At 37.3% G+C, this 19,779-nt stretch overlaps 1 protein-coding gene across 11 annotated transcripts in view; it reads left to right on the top strand.

Moving 5' to 3' along the window:
• IFT81 (intraflagellar transport 81) overlaps positions 1 to 19,779 on the top strand; it is a 228,110-nt gene that overhangs the window by 186,749 nt on the left and 21,582 nt on the right. For 4 of the 11 annotated variants that reach the window (XR_007145729.1, XR_007145731.1, XR_007145732.1 and 1 more), the window contains exons 21-22: positions 2,493 to 2,636; positions 11,934 to 12,074. Coding sequence is in view for 6 of the 11 variants with exons in the window: in XM_047827328.1 (XP_047683284.1) it covers positions 2,493 to 2,636; positions 5,756 to 5,857 (246 nt within the window). In the remaining 5 variants the exon portion in view is untranslated. Of the gene's footprint in view, positions 1 to 2,492; positions 3,226 to 4,224; positions 4,285 to 5,755; positions 5,919 to 11,933; positions 12,075 to 19,779 lie in introns of those variants that run through there. The other 7 variants (XM_047827328.1, XM_047827330.1, XM_047827329.1 and 4 more) reach the window with 4 other exon arrangements.

A 19,779-nucleotide genomic window follows, 5' to 3' on the forward strand; every position in this document is an offset into this window, starting at 1 on the left:
GATGTATCATTTAAGAAACAAAGTTCTTCAATCCTCTCATTCCTAGAGTAGATCTAAATTTTAAGGCAAATACTGAATAAACCTAGCCTTTCAATGTGATGATAGCCTAAGCCTTCCAAACCAGCATAGACTGAACATCCACTCACCACCTCAGTCCAACTGACTTTCTGGAATTAACCAATCTATCATAGTGCTAAAATTCACATGATCATAAACTAGAATTTGCCTTACCAAGTACTGTGGAATACTGTACTGAAAGTTGTAACTCCCCTCTACCCACTATACCACCTCCCCTTTAAAGAACAATCAAATTGTGACAAGTATTCTTTGTGCATTACAACTATCGACAAAATAAATTTGGATTAAGTGGCAGTAACATTAAAAATAAATTACATACTAAGGCAGTTGTATTCATAAAATTAAAGGTTTCAAACACACATGGTTATGAAGTACATTAAATTTAATATTTCTGACATAGACCATGCCCACATCCTGTCTTTGGTTCTTTAAATAACTTTTATAGGTTGTTAGGATTTTTGACAAGGAAACTATTTCAATAATGTAGGAAAATGTATAGTTAAGTAGTACCTTAATCTTAAAAGTTATTCTAAGAACTCTTAAAATTCTAGATCTGACTTACTACTTTTGTTTTAGTTCATGAGGATAAAAATATTTTGGTTTTTTTGAAGCTTTTGTTTAAATTCCAGTTAACATACAGTGTAATATTTCAGGTGTACAGTATAGTGACTCAGCACTTTCATATTACACCAGTGATCATCACAATAAGTGCATCTTTATTCCCCACCACATCAACTATTTAACCCATCCTCCCCCACCCACCTCCCTTCTGGGAACCATCAGTTTGTTCTCTATAGTGAAGGGTCTGTTTCTTGGGTTGCCCCCCTCTTTTTTTTGTAACATAGACTTAAATAGATGTATTTGCATGCCAGATATTGTGTCAAACATTTGCTGGTTATATTTAAATTATATTTTCTTAATTCTGCTTTGTTTCCTGTTGCTATTTGCTGTCAATTTTGCTTTCATTAGCAACAGCTGTGGAGGGCAGTCTTTAGTAAAGTGTTTTGAATCTAGTCTTAGCTTAGTTTACCCTCTTATTTGGGCAAGTACCAATGGCCAGCCTTCTCATTTGTGTCCTTACATCAACTATTAGATCAACTATATACCAAGGGCAGAAAGAATGGGAACCATTCTGTTACCTATTTCTGCATCTTTGCTTATTTTTCTGTCCTTAGTGATTTCTCATAATCAGTGTCACTGTGTACACTGTGTTTCCTGATGTGTGCGCTCTCATCTTCTCTGTTTTCCTCTGCTTACCTGCCTTCCATTATTCCCCTCTTCCTTCCTTCCTCTCATTTCCTGCTAAGCCTCCTTTCAGTCGCCCTTTCTGAATTTGCCAAAGTATATTTTTACAGTTTATTGAAAGCTTTTCTTATTCTTGTTTATAATGTTAGAGTCTGTGAGTAGAATAGTTTTGACAGATGGAATCATATAGGCTATTGGTAACAAAAATAATTCTGATAGGGGTTTGGGCCTATTTAATAGTGTACTTTTTAAAAAATCATGAAACTTTCTCCCTGAGAAATATATACGTACAATTTTATTTATTTGGGTATACACAGAGCATACACAGATTCAGGAAAGGATATAATACTTAATAATAATAACATATAACACATGATAGTTTATAAAGTATTTCCAGATCTATTGTATCTTGTGAAAAGATAATCTTATAAGGCAGTTAATTTTATAATTATCCCCTATTATTAGCTTTACTTACAATTGAGAAAACTGAGGTCCAGAGAAGTTGTCTTACTTAGAGCTAGTGACCAAGCCAAGTTATATACCAAAGTCTTCCGACTTTCAAAATCTACACTCTTTTTTCTACACCATGATACTGAACCACTTTCTACTTTCCTGATTCCCTTTATTCCCCACCCCACCCCACCCCACCCCCGCCCTTTCTTTTTCTTTCTTTTCTTTCTTTTATATTTTTTTAGGGGAATGGTTGGATGATATGGTTGTTCTATTTTGAGGTTTTTTTTAATGTTCATTTATTTATTTTTGAAAGAGAGGGCACAAGCCAGCGAGGGGCAGAGAGAGAGAGACGGAGACACAGAATCTGAAGCAGGCTCCAGGCTCCAAGCTGTCAACACAGAGCCTGATGCGGGGCTCAAACCCATGAATCATGAGATCATGACCTGAGCCAAAGTTGGTCACTTAACCAACTGAGCTACCCAGGTGCCCCCCACCTCCTTTTATATTTTTCTATTCTTTTTATCTTCAAGCTGTCCTATGTCTATCATAAATTTAATTAACTTTTATCATTTTAGTTTTCATTCATCTCAGGAGAACCTGGTTTAGTTAACTGCTACTCATCAAATGTTCAAAGCATACCATATTCTTCTGATTATAGCAACAGAAGTAAATCCCTGTAACTGAGATTTAATTATTCCTGATTTTTTTTATAATAGAAACTCCGAGAAAAACAGAAAGCTGTACGAGAAAGTCATGGTCCAAATATGAAACAAGCGAAAATGTGGCGTGATTTTGAACAATTGATGGAATGTAAGAAACAGTGCTTTCTGAAACAACAAAGCCAAACTTCCATTGGTCAGGTAATTCAGGAGGGCGGAGAGGACCGGCTGATACTCTGAATTCATGTGCCATCGTTTAGGGTTTTAGTTGATGCTACTAGATGTAAGCATAATCCCATAATGTATTTCTCTTCTTGAAAATGATGTGTACAACATTTTGCTTTCAGATTAGCCATTCCCTATTAAGTTTTCTTGGAAGATAAGATTAAGGTAGATTTAGGTTTTAAAGTTTTTTAAAAATAAAAACCGCTTTTATTGTTTTGCTTAGTTTAGATATCAGTCGTGTCGTCTGAGTTTTATGAGACAGGAGACTAAGTTTACTCTCTGTAAATGTAAACATATGTCCATTAAGAAGCATGTAGTTTTTAAAAAATGTAATAACCCAATGGCTTAAAGTTCTTCTTAATCTTTTTTTAACTTTAGAGGAATCTTTTAGGAACTAGTATCTCTTGTTTTGAAGAAACATTTATCTGAAGTTCAGCAATTCCTACAGTTTCACTTCAGTTTCTCTTTCTTCTGTAAAATTCAAGAAAATTTACTATTTTGAATAACATACTGGTTCTGACTGTATGATTTTAAAGCAAATAAAACTTGGTGCACATGTCATGGCTATTTGTTTTTGAATTATATAGTTGCATCAAAATTATTTTTTAAGTATTCATTTTATAGTATTGTTTGTTTATTTATTTATTTCTGTTTTTGAGAGAGAAAGAGAGTGTGGACAGGGGAGGGGTAGAGAGAGAGGGAGAGAGAACCCTAAGCAGGCTCCACACTGTCAGCACAGATCCCAGTGCGGGGCTCGAAATCACAAACTGTGAGTGAGATCATGACCTGCGCTGAAATCAGGAGTCTGATGCTTAACCAACTGAGTCACCCAGGTGCCCCTCATTTTATAGTATTGTATTAAATTTAAGGATTAGTTGTTATTTTTACCCAAAATCTAACAGTATGAAAAATAGTCATGGAATATAGATATTATCATGTGCTAAAAAGTTAGCATAGGATTCCAAGTGAAATTCAAGAGTCCAAAGTGCTTCTAATTTCTGCTTCATTTGGACAGGGTACTTGAAGGTTTCTTTGATTTTCCCTTAAAGAAAATTATTAAATTCACATACTACCCTTAACTTCACTTCAGCTTCATTATACTTTTTTAAATGTCTTCCCTTTAGATTTGAAAACAGATTTCATATTATTAGCATGTCCATCTTGGGTTAGTTCTTTGTAGCTATCCTAGGGGTGGCGATGAGAGGTGAAGAACATTTCAATGAAGAAAGTTGTTTCAGGGCGCCTCGGTGGCTCAGTTGGTTAAGAGTCCGACTCTGATTTCAGCTCAGGTCATGATCTCATGATTCGTGAGTTCAAGCCCCACGTTGGGCTCTCTGCTGTCAGTATAGAACCTGTTGGGATCCTCTGTCCCCCTCTGTCTCTGTCCCTCCCCTGCTTGCACACGCTCACTCTCTCTCCCTCTCAAAAATGAATAAACATTAAATGATTTTTTTTTAATTTTTAAAAAATTGCTTCTACCCTGTGTGGAACATACAGACTTGATTATGGCTTTGGATCTCTTTGTTTCCAAGTGTGTTCCTACTTTTACTTTTTTGTTTGAAAGCTCCTGGTCATCAGAGAAACATACCAGCACAGAGATTATTGGTAACTCTAGCAGCTATGGCAAGAAGAGATGGGATCCCTCAGAGCAAGGAAGAACTTACCAAGAAAGTGTGGAAACAAACTTCTTTTAACAAATTTCAAGAAAAAAAAAAAGAAGCATTTTAATGTTTTATGTGGTTTGAATATGGTACTCAGGTTACTTTAGCCTCTCATTTGGGCAAGTATCAGCTACCAGAATACCAGCTACCATTTGTGCCTTTGGATCAACAACTTGATCCACCAGATACTAAAAGAGGAAAGGCTGTGTTTCAGTGTGGAAGCAAACCTTTCTTAATTCAATTAAGTCAGTTTCTGAACATTGAGGTAGACGTCTTTGTTCAGTATTGGCTACTGGCTTGTTATTTTTAAGCCTGTAGCAAGTGATGTTCCTTTAGCCAGAGTATGTATTCCTTTGCAAATATTTGAAAAAGACTGGATGTCCTTCACAGAAACAGCATTTTATTCCCCTAATGAAAGTCAGCTTGTAAGATTATTAAGCTTGGTGATTACTTTTTTTAGCCTTTACTGTCTTTGGTGCTCTTCCCTTAATTTTTAAAATTGTTAATGACAGATACTCCAAGGAATGCTTATAATTCTTTTTTTTTTTTAACGTTTATTTATTTTTGAGACAGAAAGAGACAGAGCATGAACGGGGGAGGGTCAGAGAGAGGGAGGCACAGAATCTGAAACAGGCTCCAGGCTCTGAGCTGTCAGCACAGAGCCTGATGCGGGGCTCGAACTCACAGACCGTGAGATCATGACCTGAGCCGAAGTCAGCCGCCTAACCAACTGAGCCACCCAGACGCCCCAGAATGCTTATAATTCTGATTTGATTATTGCTTGCCATCTTATTCCACACAGAAAGAGTGTGTGGATTAAACACTAAGGCAGCTCCAAAATCACTTTATTAACTGAGGCAGAGCATCATTATTACTTCAAGAAAAGCAAATTGAAAAAAAAAACACCCTAAAAGTACAAAGTTATTTATAGTTTTTATGTAACATTGGACATTTAGTAATGCATCTTAATGGGTTTTCTACAGTGACTTTCCACTCATTTTGTGATTTGATCGGAACATTAAAAAGCTTTGACTACCTCTGACAGTTTTTGACAGCTGGCACTTCCAGAAGGGCTTATTATGTTTTTCCTTCAGGACTAATACTCTAGCTGGCTAATTGATGAGAGTACTTAATCGTTTTGGAAAATAATCTGTCTTCCACATGATGGCCCAAATAAAGGAGAAAAATGTAGCCTGTGAAATCTGCTTTTGCGTTCATGGATTTGCTCCTCCTAAGACTCGGTGCTGCCAGCTGCTGCGTGAAACTGACTCGCTAAACTGTAAATTCCAAAAGGCCACCGCTTATCTTGCTTTCTGTATTAGTTCAGGAAATAATCCAACTTTAAAGGTTGTCCTTTAAGAACCATCTTATAATAGGATAATGTCTTTTCTGTTATAAGTCTATTAACTGAATACAAGATCATGTCTTTTTCAGGTCCAGGGAGTGTACCAGAATGGTCTGAGAGCATTGCTCAAAGGCTTGTGGAACTCAAACCGGATCTTAAGAAATTACAAAATGCTTCACTTTCCTCTTTAGATTAATACTTTCTATCATTTTGCTTTATTTATTTCCATGGGCAGCAATAATAAAAGAAGCCATTTCATTAAACTATCAAATCCAAATGTATTATTCTGCCTTATTAGTTTATATAACATATAAATTTTCTGGAAGATTTTAAGCTCTGGTCATTTTCCAAGTATGATTATTCCTTAAGGTTTTAGGCTAACATGATGCAGAGCACTTTTGGTAATTGGAGTAAAATAAAAGCCCAAATATGTTGCTCCAACTAAAAATGTATAAATTTGCTGAATTCTCCTGAATTGAATCTGAAAATACGCAGTAATGGATAACTTGCCAAAGCTGCCTTTACAAAGGCAAAATCAAGTTTGGGTTGAAAATGACTTCGTATGGAGATGTGTGTCTTCTAGAAACCTCTGTGTCATATGCAGGCATTTTCCCTAAATGAGTGACTAATGAGCATGAATCAAAGACTTGTTTCTACAAATGGTTCTAGGCCCTTACATCATTCCCCTTGTTTGGCACAAAGGAGTGTTTAGCCCTAGGGAGTGGGTAAGTAAGCAGCCTGATGATTAACTTTCATTAAACTTGGTTATTTCAATAACTTATCCATTGTCGTAGTGAAGGTAAGATCTAGATTACGTATACAACGAATGCTTCTTTTTTAAACAATCTGTGGCAGCCAGGAGATTTTTTTTAAAGGCACTTTGATTAAATTTGTAATTGTTTCTCCAGCCAGGAGGAGTCACTGGCTTCGCTCCTCCTCCCTTTCCTTTTAATGAGAGCAGCTTAATTAGAGCTGTTTAGTATATGGCAGCCAGGCATGAGGTGAACACTTTGTCTGGGAGGGATAGAGAGGGATCTTTCAAAGTTATCTGTGTATTTTCAATCTTTGACTGTCCCATCTTGAGACAATATTAAGAAGAGAAAGTTGGCTATAACAATCATTTAGTCCCATCCCATCCTTGCAAAAGAAATAAAAACCTAAAACACAGAATCCAAACAAGTGTTTTGTGAAAGACTTGGACAAACGTGCTTTCTGCTCCTATGCTCCCTCTTTTGGCAAAAACTGGAAGTACTTTCTCGGCAAACACGGATAATTTCACAATTTCCTCTCTAGAATTGCTGAGCGACTTGAGTCACCAAACTTGGTTTACTGCTATGGAAATTCACTATTCAGAATTCAGGAGGAGATTAAAGATTTCTGCTTTTCAGTGAAAGTAGTGGTTTCCACCTCGGTTCAGAGTGTAACAGCAGGTTCCCTGCAGGGCTGCCGCTTGACCCTGCACGTGGCACACAGCCATAGAACTTTGGAGCTTGAAAAGAACCTCAGAATGAGTCGTGCAATCATTTATTAAACCGGGACCTTCGAGAGCTCTCTCTCAGTACCGCGGCTACTGCAGCAGACCACTTTCCAGCCACAGTAGAGTAACCGCAATGCGGCTCACTCCTCACGAGGGAGCCTGTTTCATTGTTAAAGAGCACCGCCTGATTAGTCTCTTGGTTCTAAAAATGAAGCAAACTCAGATTGGGAAGGAAGTTTTTTTAAAAAACAGCAGTTAGGCAAAGCAAGATTGAACAAATTAACTCCCTGAAGCTTTGTAATCATAATCATGATGATGATGATGATGATGATGATGATGATAGCAGCTAACACATTCTTGGACCCTCAGTATGTACCAGATACTGTCTAAGTGCTTTATGTGTATGAACGAATGTAACTCTCACAGCAACCCTAGGAGGTAAGTATTATCACCCCCATTCAATAGATGAGGAAACTGAGGTACAGAGAAACTTCCACAGTATGTCACACCACTAATAACCTGTGGCAGAGCCAGGGCCCAAAACCTGTGCTCTTCACTATTGCGGTGTAGGTACTACAGTGTGACCCATGGATATACCGGCTGTGTATATGCAGACAGGTTGATGTCCATTTAATGAACTATAATACATGTGAAATTATAATTTTAAAAAATGTGTTCACTTACTATGTGCCTAAAGGAAAAAAAAAAGTTTAGTAAATGTTTAAAAATAAACTCTACCAACCAGATGTGGGAATTCCGCTAAATGAATGTCAAGTAAATGCAAAAAGAAATTTAGACATAGAACAAATGGAAGCTGTATAGGTTATAATTTAAATCTTTCTCTTTCTCTGTGAAAGTGTTAAAATCATATATCTCTCTTGTTGCTGGACATATAGATAGACTCCAGTTTCTTACTTTATGAACAATGCTGCAACGCAACTTAAGAGTTGAAATACAATACAATATTAAACAAAACCACAAAATTTATTTAATTTGGTCAAATCCAAAATCCACTGAATAGTTTTACAGACATTTCTTGCCTCCCTCTATGAAAATGCCAAAGCTAAATCAAAGAAATTAGCAAGATATTACTTTCTTAATTGGAGAATACAAATATTTATTGTCTTCTGGGTGCCTGACATTGTGCTAAGTGCTAAAATATAAAGTGAACATGATCTGGTTTTGGCTTTCAGAGAGCTCACAGTCTAGAAGACTCTAATACTTTGTAGCAAAAATTAAAAAGTTCTTTTATATGTAAAAAGATCAAGGAGCTCAGAGGAAGAAGCGGTTAATTCTGACATGGGGGACTGAGGTAGGACTTGAGCTGGGTTTGTAAGGAGGAGTTAAGATTTTGATAGCCATGGGAAAGGAGGAAGATGTAAAGGCATTTAAGAAAATGGCATGCTCAGGAAGTGACAAGAAGTCTAGTATGGCTCGTAAAGTTACCTACCCATTAGGGAGAGGAAGGAGCTCCTGTCACGTGCCAAGCCCTTGTGCTCTGTAATTTGTGTGCTGGGCACCCAGCTAAACTCTGTGAAAAGGTACAATAAATGTGTCAGACACGGCCCTGTCATTAACAGGACTACGATACATTAATTTTTTTAAAGGACTACAATACGTTAGACAGCAGCAAATATACTAAAACCTAATAACCAAGTGCTGAATTCTGTGTTGCTATCGAAGTTCAAACAAAATGGAGATCTAGAGAAATCAAAGAGGAATCAAGGAGGTCTGATCAAGGAGGTCTGATCAAGGAGGGAGGAATGATCAGGGCCTGGAAAGATAAGGATTTGGACAGGTGAATGGGAGAGCATGAGAGGGCAGCAGGGATGAAACCAGCAGGTGCTCATTGACCCTTTGCTGCATCCAGCTTTGTATCAAGCATATGAAGCGAGAAAAGGCGTGGCCTCTCCTTCCAGGGAACTTGAAGTCTAGTTACCAAGATGGAAAACGGAAAAACGTAACCAATGGTTGAAGTAGTTTACAGCACTGGATTATCCAGTGGGCAAACTGATACACTCTGAACTTTCTGAAAGTGTTTGATATTTCAGAGATCAAAGTTTTCATTAGGAAAATCAGAGCTATTAGACTTCCTTACACTCTTCTCAGGGTTTAGGGTCTCAAAGTTTTGATTCAGCTTTTTGGAAGGGGATCAAGAGTTAACAGACCTAGGACATTCAAAGGAAAAAACACTTTGGGCTGGAACAATTTGGGCAGGCCGGAGAGGGACATGCAGATACAAGTTAACTCTTCTGGCCACAAGGGCAGAATGTGACTCCGGGAGGAAGCAAGAGCTTGTGGAGAAGAGGAAGCCCTGAGAAAGGAATGCCCTGAAGTACTAGCCAGACAAGGCTGGAGGGAATCAGGAACAAGTTGGAGGTGGAGAAGCAGTCGGAAACCAAACTGCTGAAGGTTTTGAGTTCATGCAATTCCAAGTTCTGTCCATCGGTGTATGCTAATCGGGAGTTGTTAATATCCCTGCTTCCCTTAGACCCTCGATGAAATGAGAGACTTACTACATCATAGAGAGTAGCAAACAGTCACTGCCATGGGAGGCTGTTATCATGGGTAACATGGGTTTTTTTTTTTTTTTTTTTTTATGACAAAGGAGAGGCAATAAGCCAGTTATTTATTGCTTTGCATTTAGGGAGATATTTTTTACACTAACTCAAAGATTCAGCATTTTATTCTTTGATTCAGGTTACAACTCTATGTCATTTCTATCATCACTTTTTTGTTCCATGTAACATTTTCAGATGTGTGAAACAGATTTGATAATTCCAGGGAACTGAGCTTAGAAGCAGTATATGTAAAAGTTACACTTCTGTTGAGAGACATTTTTATAAGTTTATATGATTTTCTATATATTAAAAAATGTGAGAAAAGATTTCAGAGCTGGTGTTTAACTGCACTTGATTTCTTTTTCTTGAGAGTAGGAAAAAGAACTCATTTTTTGTTGTAGTAATTGCCAAGTCACCAAGCAGAGCCTCCATGCTCAAAGAGACCCACTTGCTAGTGACTTTGCAGTGTCAAACAAATGTTCAACTTTTATTCTGACACTTCTTGAAGAATTTGATTGAAACTATATATGTCCAGATAACACTCAGCAAAGTGCCCTTCTTGCATTTGTTTCAAGATATATTTGGAAACAAGAGAGATGACCTTGGATGCAGCTGCTTTTCCAATTTAGGACTTCTCTCTGGGTCTACTGAATAATATTTCCCAGCATTGAAAATTCAAAGGATGGAAAAACATTTTAGTTACTATATGCCATAAGCCCTATGATAGAGGATTTTTCCCCCAGCAATATGTTCTGCCTCTAAAAGAATGATATATTTAGACCACAAACTCTATGCTAGCTTTCTAACCATCTATTTCAAAATACATTCAGGAACACATTTGCTTTTCATCAGAGCGCCTTTTTGTAATCTAAATTGAGCTGCCTTGCTTTTTAAAATATTTTAGCATCTAAGAAATAAAAAATATCAAGCAGTTAACCCTTCGCCTTTGCTTTCTGGCATTCAAAATTTGTTTCAAAGCCAGGGTTCATTGTAACTTGATGTAAGATCTAAAAGAAGACTGGGGAGGCTCTGACATCCACAGCTAAGGTTATTGCCACCTGTCCAGATGACAATACAAGTCCTACTAGTCTAACCTCAAGCCCGAAAGCCAAGGCTAGCTTCCAGCTGTATCTACATTTAGCCCACGGAGATGGATGGTTTTAACTGTCATTAAAGTGACATTCTTTCAGTTACCATTATGCATATTTTGGAGGTTCAAGCAGTTCCATTTTTAATTTGTTGTCACAGTCACAGGACAAGACTTAGGTAACCTGTTTGATAAAGCAATTTTACCTTTAAGCAAATGAATAACTAAGAATTATAGTCTTATCATTGTCCTACATGGCATATTACCAGAGATAGTAACATTTTCTATTTTCATATGGTTTCCTAAGATGTTATAGTCAATCAGAGCATTTATAGAGATGATTATGTTGTTGGCAACAGTCTCCAGCATACGCAGTACATGAATGCCCAGTAAAATGTGTTAACATGCACACACACACACGTAGACATAGAAAAACCATTTTATAATACTTCAAAGGATAACTTGTTCTCAAGGATTCCTTGTTGCTTGATTTGGTATCCAATCAGTTATTTCATCTGTTAGCCACAGGGTGAGTGATTTTGAACAGTCAACAGATTTTTAAAACGTACTACTTAAGATACTCTTAAAGATGATCCGTCCATCAGATAACAGACTGATCTTAAATTTTTAATTGTCATAAATTATTGCCCCAGCCTTGCTTTGCAGTTTCCTAATTCAAAAACTGGTGACTTTTATCTTTAATCTGACATTTATTCCTTAGTAAAAACAGATTTTTTCCATGGGTGTGGCTATCGTGTATACATTTCCATTATTTTATTGATGTTGAACCAAAGTAATTGCTACAGTCACTGCACTGCCCTAATTAAGTAAACAAGAGTTGGGGCGCCTGGGTGGCGCAGTCGGTTAAGCGTCCGACTTCAGCCAGGTCACGATCTCGCGGTCCGTGAGTTCGAGCCCCACGTCAGGCTCTGGGCTGATGGCTCAGGGCCTGGAGCCTGTTTCCGATTCTGTGTCTCCCTCTCTCTCTGCCCCTCCCCCGTTCATGCTCTGTCTCTCTCTGTCCCAAAAATAAATAAATGTTGAAAAAAAAAAAATTAAAAAAAAAGTAAACAAGAGTTAATAGTACCCAAACTAATAGATTTTATAGGATAAGCAATAAAATTTTCTCTTACTGCTGCCAGAAACTCCTCCAACTGCACAAAACTTCTGAACTGTGCTTTTTAAAGATATGAAAAAGGAAAATATGATGATACCTACAAAATACTCCCAAGACCTGTAGTGCTCAAAGAAGATTTTAGTGATGGAAAAGTCTCAGAGAAAAGGTAATTTTATTTTAAATATTACAGAGATTAAATGTGAGTTTTGCTGAATGTTTTCGTAAAATATCTTTCAAATATATGTTTTCTCATCCTTCGTCTAAAAACATACAAAACTTTGAGCCAAAAAGAATATTCCTGCATGGTTTGTGGTTATTAAGTCTGTCAGTATGTCTTGGGAGCCCTTTTCTCTCTATCCAGCTCCCCTTATATTCTCAGATACTCTTAAGCAAATCAGAACATTATTGATGTTCAGTAAGTATTCATTTCTTGAGAATTAGTATCTCACTGTCAGCCTTCCTAAGACAGGAGAAATTTCTAGCAACTACAAAGTGAATATATTTCCCTAAACGCTTTTTATCTGTGTCTTCCATAGATGGAATTTATATCCAGCTATCTGCAGATTTATATAGAATCTGGTTTACCCAAATATTTGCAGTACCATCAAATTAAGTTTCTTTATTTTCTTTTTCTTATCATGCCCAAATATCTTACCTTGATCTTTTTGTTACAAAATACAGATGTGTTTATTTAATGAAGGCAGACCTAGTATGTTTCTGGTTCAAACTCATTTTAACATCGTACCTTTTTTCTGTCCCTGACCCTCTCCAACTTTGTTGGTTCTCGTATCTTTTTCTCCTTCTTTATGCATACCATTCCATTACTATTTAAACTCTCTCAGATTGTGGGGCTCCTTGGTGGCTTAGTTGTTTAAGCATCCGTTTCTTGATTTCAGTTCAGGTCCTGATGCCATAGCTTCGTGAGTTCGAGCCCCATGTTGGGCTCGGGGCTGACAGCAAGGAGCTTGCTTGGGATTCTCTCTCTGCCTCTCTGTCTGCTCTTCCCCCACTTGCACTTTTTCTATCTCTCTTAAATAAATGTGAAACTTTCTCTGATTGTGTCTCACACATTCTCTTGCCACTAGTAAGTTCACTTTTGGAGCATCTTCCCCCCAAAATTTTTTTATTGAGGTAAATTTGGTATATAACATTATATGAGTTTCGGATGTGTACATCTTTGCACACTGATGATTGTACGGCTCTGTGGATATATTAAGAAACATTGTGTGACTACACTAAAAACCACTTTAAATTGGTGGATTTGTGTGGTATGTGAATTATGCCCCAATAAAACTGTTAAAAATGAATATATAGCTCAATGTAACAGAAGTCAAATGATATCAAGCAATATTTGTTTAAAAAAACAAAAATCCCTCACCTACTTCAGTCTTCTCCCTTGTTTGAGGTATTTCCAAAGCTAGCTTTTGGAATATTCTTGCTGACATTTTCATTGTGCACACAAGCGCATATGTGTATTTACAGCCTTTTAAAACTGTGTACAAAGGGGGTTATATTCACCATTCTGCAACTTGCTTTTTTTAAATTTTTTAAATGTTTATTCATTTTTGAGAGAGACAGACAGCGCATGAGCGGGGGGGGGGGGGGGGGGGGGGGGGGAGGGAGACACAGAATCTGAAGCAGGCTCCAGGCTCTGAACTGTCAGCACAGAGCCCGATGCAGAGCTCGAACTCACAAGCTGTGAAATCATGACCTGAGCTGAAGTCAGACGCTCAACCGACTGAGTCACCCAGGCGCCCCTGCAATTTGCTTTTTTGCATCAAAGAGTAAGTTATAATAATATGTCCATATAGAGTTGTTCTTAACAGTTGCAAGTATCTAATTCTTAAACAATGTTCCACTACGTGCATGTAGCACGATTTGATTAACACGCTCCTGATTGAAGATCCCTCTATATGTGTCTTGCACTCTGATGCAAGTATGTGTCAGGCAAAAAAAAAACACAAAAAACAAAAAACCTTAGAAGTAGCATTATTGTATTCAGAGGTATGTGCATTTAAACTTTTGATAGACATTCCCAGATTACTCTCCAAAAAACTGGTGATAATTTGTAATCCCATCAGTTGTGTATGACAGAGCCCAGTTTGCTATTCTGTTGCCTAAACTAGGTATACTGGCTTTATAACACCTTTGTCAGTATGATAAGTTGAAAGAATTAATTTGTATTTTTAGATTTATGAGTGAGGTTGAGTTTTGATGACCTGTTTTTAATTGATTATGTGGTATTTTTTCTAATTGAAAAATCCATAGTGTTAATTGTAGAAATTTTGAGTAATACGGCAGATAATTAAAAACATGTATAATCCCCTACCCAGAGATTATCACCATTTACAATTTTTCTTCTGGCCTCCTTTGTATGAAATTTATCTTTTGATTATTTTTAGCAGATAATGAGGTTGGTAAAGGAGCTAATTTTTGTATTTGAAATACACAGCTAATGGGGCGTCTGAGTGGCTCAGTTTGTTAGGCTTCTGACTCTTGATCTCAGGGTTGTGAGTTTAAGCCCCACGTTACTACTACTTAAAAGAAAATATGCAGTTTACAAAATGAGGTTATAATTCAGCTACTTAGAATATTGCTTTGAGCTCTTTTAATCAAGGTGCTATATAAATATTCAGTGGACTGAACTCTCCTGTGCCAAGCTTTTGGGATCAGCTAGTGGAAAAATCATTAGCATTCTTTCCTTGACACTGTACTGTCACTACCAGGGCTGAAACTGGATGAGATTTCCTGGGAGCCAATGGGTCTCTTAGTAAAGGAGACAGCTCTACGATCCTTTAATGGCATGGAAGATAGAGGAATCCTGTACCTTAAAAAACACACATTTCATATTATATGTTTATGTGTGTGCCCATATATATAACCATTATTCTCACTCGCACATGCACAAAACAGAAGATGAGATTAGTGAGCTAGGATAGGAACATGCTGAAAGAGTGCTGGACACCTGGGGAACAGTAAAATGATTAGCACACAGGGTAAGCCATCCAAAGACAAGTCCCATATGGTAATCATGTTTCCTTATCTGATTCTTCCTTTGGACTGGAAGAGCATGGAATGCAGGATTAGTTTCTGTTCACAGTTGTATTTCCCGTGCCTAGTTACACACACAGGCAACTTTGATCAGTGAATAATGAATGAATGAAAAGTGAATGAATGTGACCTTGAATAAATCACTTAATTTCTTTGGACTTCAGTTTCTTTCTCTGACAACTTCAAAGAATAACTAAAAGGATAAAATAAGGTAATGTATGAAGGTGGTGGGTAAGACTGAAAGTCGGCTCCAAGCTGACTGTGTCTCCTCCTTATTTTTATGGAGCTAGATATAGTTGCCATTCAGGCCCTAGTAAGGAGGCCCTACTGTATACAGCAACTGTCTGCACATCATCTTCCTGGTTAACCTGGTTAATAAAGTAAATACAATGCAGCTTTATAATTAGAAGTAATTGCCAGTGACCTGGAGGCTTTGCCATCTTAACCACTGCCTCATTCTCAGTATTCAAGGGTATCTTATGAGGCACCCAGGTGGCTCAATAGGTTAAGCAACCAACTTCAGCTCAGGTCATCGTCTCACAGTTTGTGGGTTCCAGCTCTGCATTGAGCTCTGTGCTGACAGCTCAGAGCCTGGAGCCTGCTTCGAATTCTGTGTCTCCCTCTCTCTCTCTCTGCTCTCCCCTGCTCATGCTGTGTCTCAAAAATAAATAAACATTAAAAAAAAATTTTTTTTAAAGGCATCATATAAATCTAACACTGAAGTCCCATCAGGCTTAGGGTAAAGTTATAGAAAATGGATGTTACTGTGCCTTTAACATGCTTAGAAATGCATCTAGTGATTATGTTTAAAAGCAGAGTTGATAACTCAGGAAGGCACATGGTATATGTTTAGAATAGTAGCTATTCTCAGAGTTGACCTATTGTACATGATTGCAAATGAACGCCTGTCCTTTTTAGTTTATCTTGTATCAAATTGTCAGAGACCCATTCCAAGTAACGATTACATTTTGGAGTAGTGTAAAGAGAAAAAAAAAAAAAACTCTATGAAAGATTTTGTGATTTACTCAAGAAATATTCTATGACCTTTTAAGTTGGTTGAAAGAGAAAGCTGGTATGATGTAAAACCAGTTAAAATAAGAATAAGCTTGGAAATATTAAATAGCATCAACTCCTAGCCCTTAGGGAAGATAACTAATGGCCCAGGCCCTAAAATTACAATTTTTTAGAATTTTTCATAAAAACTTGATATAAGTAGAAACATTTCTCAGGCCAGTACACCCTAATGAAATGCCATAAAAATAACAGACTAGCACATAATTTTTTTTTCTATTTGTAACCAACAGCATTGCATAATCAGGCAGGAACCAGGAAGTAAAAATAATCACAAAATTAAACAAAGTGATCTGTTTTCGTTACTCCAGCAGGAGTAAAAAGTGAAGATAAATACAGCCAGCAAGTTCCTTTATCAAATTTGAAAATTCTTTCCTTGTCAGTCATTCCTTAATAGCAGAATAAAAATGAAATTTTTACTAAGGCTTTTAACTCAACACTATCTTTTAAAAAATCTTTTTTAACTGTGGTAAAAAAAAAAAAACACATACTCTAAAATTTACCATTTTTAACCATCTTTAAGTGTTCAATAGTGTTACCTATATTCACATTGGTACTGTAGACCGGCAGAATGTTTTCATGTTGCAAAACTGAAAACATAATAAGCAACTCTACCTATTAAGCAACTCTCCATTCCCCTTCTCCCTGGCAACTACGATTCCACCTTCTGTCTCTGAGTTTGACTGCTCCAGTACCTCATATAAGTGGAATTCTACAGTATTTATCTTCTTGTGACTGGCTTATTTCACTGATCCTGAAGTCCTCAAGGTTCACCCATACTGTATCATGTGACAGGATTTCCTTCAAGACTGAACTCCGTCCTTTTTAATATCATTTTTGTGGTACAGTCTATTCTACCCTTAAACATCTTTTAATGCTCCAGACCATAACCAAATACAGAATGATGAGAAGCAGGTCGGAATGCACATTTGACCTTCCGAATTCTCCTGTCAAGAAATCAAAAGAGGTTATAAAGTGATTAAACACTGTAGGACTTCCCCAGTGTGAGAAAAACTATTTGATGCTAAGTTAGCAATCAAGACTCTGAAGACCTTTTGCAAGCCACTTGTATTGAAGGTTTTTATTTGTTGTTCTAGAAATGCATTTGACCTAGTACAACTTTTTTTTTTTTTTGAAGTATCTGCAAATATATCTCTGCTGCTGGGTTATTTTTTTTTTTCCTTCAAGCCTGCAGACATTCTTTCCAACTTCTTCAGATTGAGTTAGCTGTGTTCATGTTTGAGAATAACCCTCCTCCCCTATTCTGTCATAGCAACAGTATGTTAAGAGAATGCAGTCGGGAACTGGAGATATTGTTAGGTCACAGAACCAAACAGGATTGAGTGTTAAAAAGAAGCAGAGCTGGGGCACCTGGGTGGTGCAGTCGGTTAAGCGTCTGACTTCAGCCAGGTCACGATCTCGCGGTCTGTGAGTTCGAGCCCCGCGTCAGGCTCTGGGCTGATGGCTCAGAGCCTGGAGCCTGTTTCCGATTCTGTGTCTCCCTCTCTCTCTGCCCCTCCCCCGTTCATGCTCTGTCTCTTTCTGTCCCAAAAATAAAAATAAACGTTGGAAAAAAAATTTTTTTTAAATAAAATAAAAAAAAGCAGAGCTCATTCAATTTCAGTCTTCCTACCTTATTTTTTTTTTAGAAGATGTTTGTTTATTTTTGAGAGAGAGAGAGAGAGAGAGCAGGTGTAAGCAGAGGAGGGGCAGAGAAAGAGGGAGAGAGAGAATCCCAAGCAGGCTCTGTGCTGTCAGCACAAGAGCCCTACTTGGGGCTCGAACTCATGAACCGTGAGATCATGAGCCAAAATCAAGAGTCGGATGCCTAACCAACTGAGACACCCAGGTGACCCCCTACCTTAATTTTTAACAGCTTTGTTGAGCTACGATTCACATATCATATGCTTCACTCATTTAAAAATTCAGTGGTTTTTAGTATATTCCCAGAGTTCACAACCATCACTACATTCCCTTTGAGAACATTTTGCCACCCCCATAGGAAACCCTGTGCCCATTAGCTGTCACTCCCCATTTCCCCCAGATCCCCCAGCCCTAGGCAATCACTAATCTGCACTCTATAGATTTGTCTATTCTGAAATTTCATATAAATGGAACCATACGATATGTGGCCTGGCTTCTTAGCATGTTTTCAAGGTCATCCATGTTATAGGATGTATCACTTATCCCTTTTTTTTAAATTGTGGGAAAATAAAATTGACCATCTTAACCATTTTTAAGTATACATTTAAGTATTTTAAGTACATTCACATTGTTGTGCAACCAATCTCCAGAAATCTTCATCTTGCAAAACTAAACTCTATTTCCATCAACAGTTTCCTGTTCTCCCTTTTTCTCAACCTCTGGTAACCATTATTCTACTTGGTCTCTATGAATTTGATTCAGGTACCTTATATAAGTGGAATTATACAGTATTTGTCCTTTTGTGACTGGTTTGTTTCATTTACCACAATATCCTCAAGAACTTTGTCATTCATGTTGTAGCATGTGTGAGAATTTCCTTCCTGCTTCGTGCCTTTTTATGACTGAGTAATATTTCATTGTGTGGATATGCTTAATACATTTTGTTTATCCATTCATTAGTTGATGAGTGTTTGGGTTATTTCCACTTTTTGGTTACTATGAATAATGCTACTATGAACATGCATATGCAAGCTTTTGTATAGACATGTTTTCAGCTCTCTGGGACACCTACCTTGGAGTAGAATTGCTGAGTCATATGGCAGCCCTATGTTTAACTTTTTGTGGAGCTGAGCAACTTTTTCACATCAACTGCATCATTTTACAGCAGCAAACTAGAGAGGTTCCAGTTTCTCCACATCCTCACCAAGGATGTTGGAGAAAAGAATGTTGATATTGCCCACCCTTTTCATCATAGCCAAACTAGTAAGTGTGATGTAGTATCTCATGGTGGTTTCGTTTGCTTTTGCCTGGTGGCTAGTTTTACATGAGTTTATTGGCCATTTGCATATCTTCTTTAGATAAATGACTCTTCAGATCCTTTGTCCATTTTTTAATCATCTTGTTAATGAATCCTGACTACGAGTCCCTTGTCAGACAAATGACTTACAAATATCTTCTCCTCTTTTGTAGGTTGCCTTTTTCACTTTCTTGATGGTGTCCTCTGAAGGTTTTTAATTTCAATGAAGTCCAATTATCTGTTTCTTCTTTTGACACTTGTGTTTTTCGTGTTGTATCTAAGAAGGTTTTGCCTTCTTAGGCACAAAGATTGGGATACCTGACTGACTCACTTGGAAGAGTATATGACTCTTGATCTCAGGGTTGTGAGTTTAAGTTCCACATTGGGTATAGAGATTCGTAAGGAAACAAACTTAAAAAAAAAAAAGCACAAAGATTTACTCCTGTTTTCTTCTAAGAATTTTTAGTAGTTTTTGCTCTTCTATTTAAATCTATGATTCATTTTTGGTTAAGTTTTGTATATGCTGTAAGAATGAGATCCATCTTCAGTATTCTACATGCGTGTATCCATTTGTCCCAGCACCATTTGTTGAAAGATTATTTGTTCCCCCTTCCCCTCCATTCAATTGTCTAGGTACCCTTGTTGCAAATCAATTGACCATAAACCATGACAGTTTATTTCTGGATTTTCAATTCTATTCCATTGATCTATCTTCTAACTTTGTTTTTCCTTTTTAAGATTGTTTCAGCCATAATCAAAATAATCAAAAGATGATTTTCAGATTTTTATCGTGTACTGAGTTGAGAGA

The sequence above is a fragment of the Prionailurus viverrinus genome, chromosome D3, assembly GCF_022837055.1.
Source record: "Prionailurus viverrinus isolate Anna chromosome D3, UM_Priviv_1.0, whole genome shotgun sequence".
NCBI lineage: Eukaryota > Metazoa > Chordata > Mammalia > Carnivora > Felidae > Prionailurus > Prionailurus viverrinus.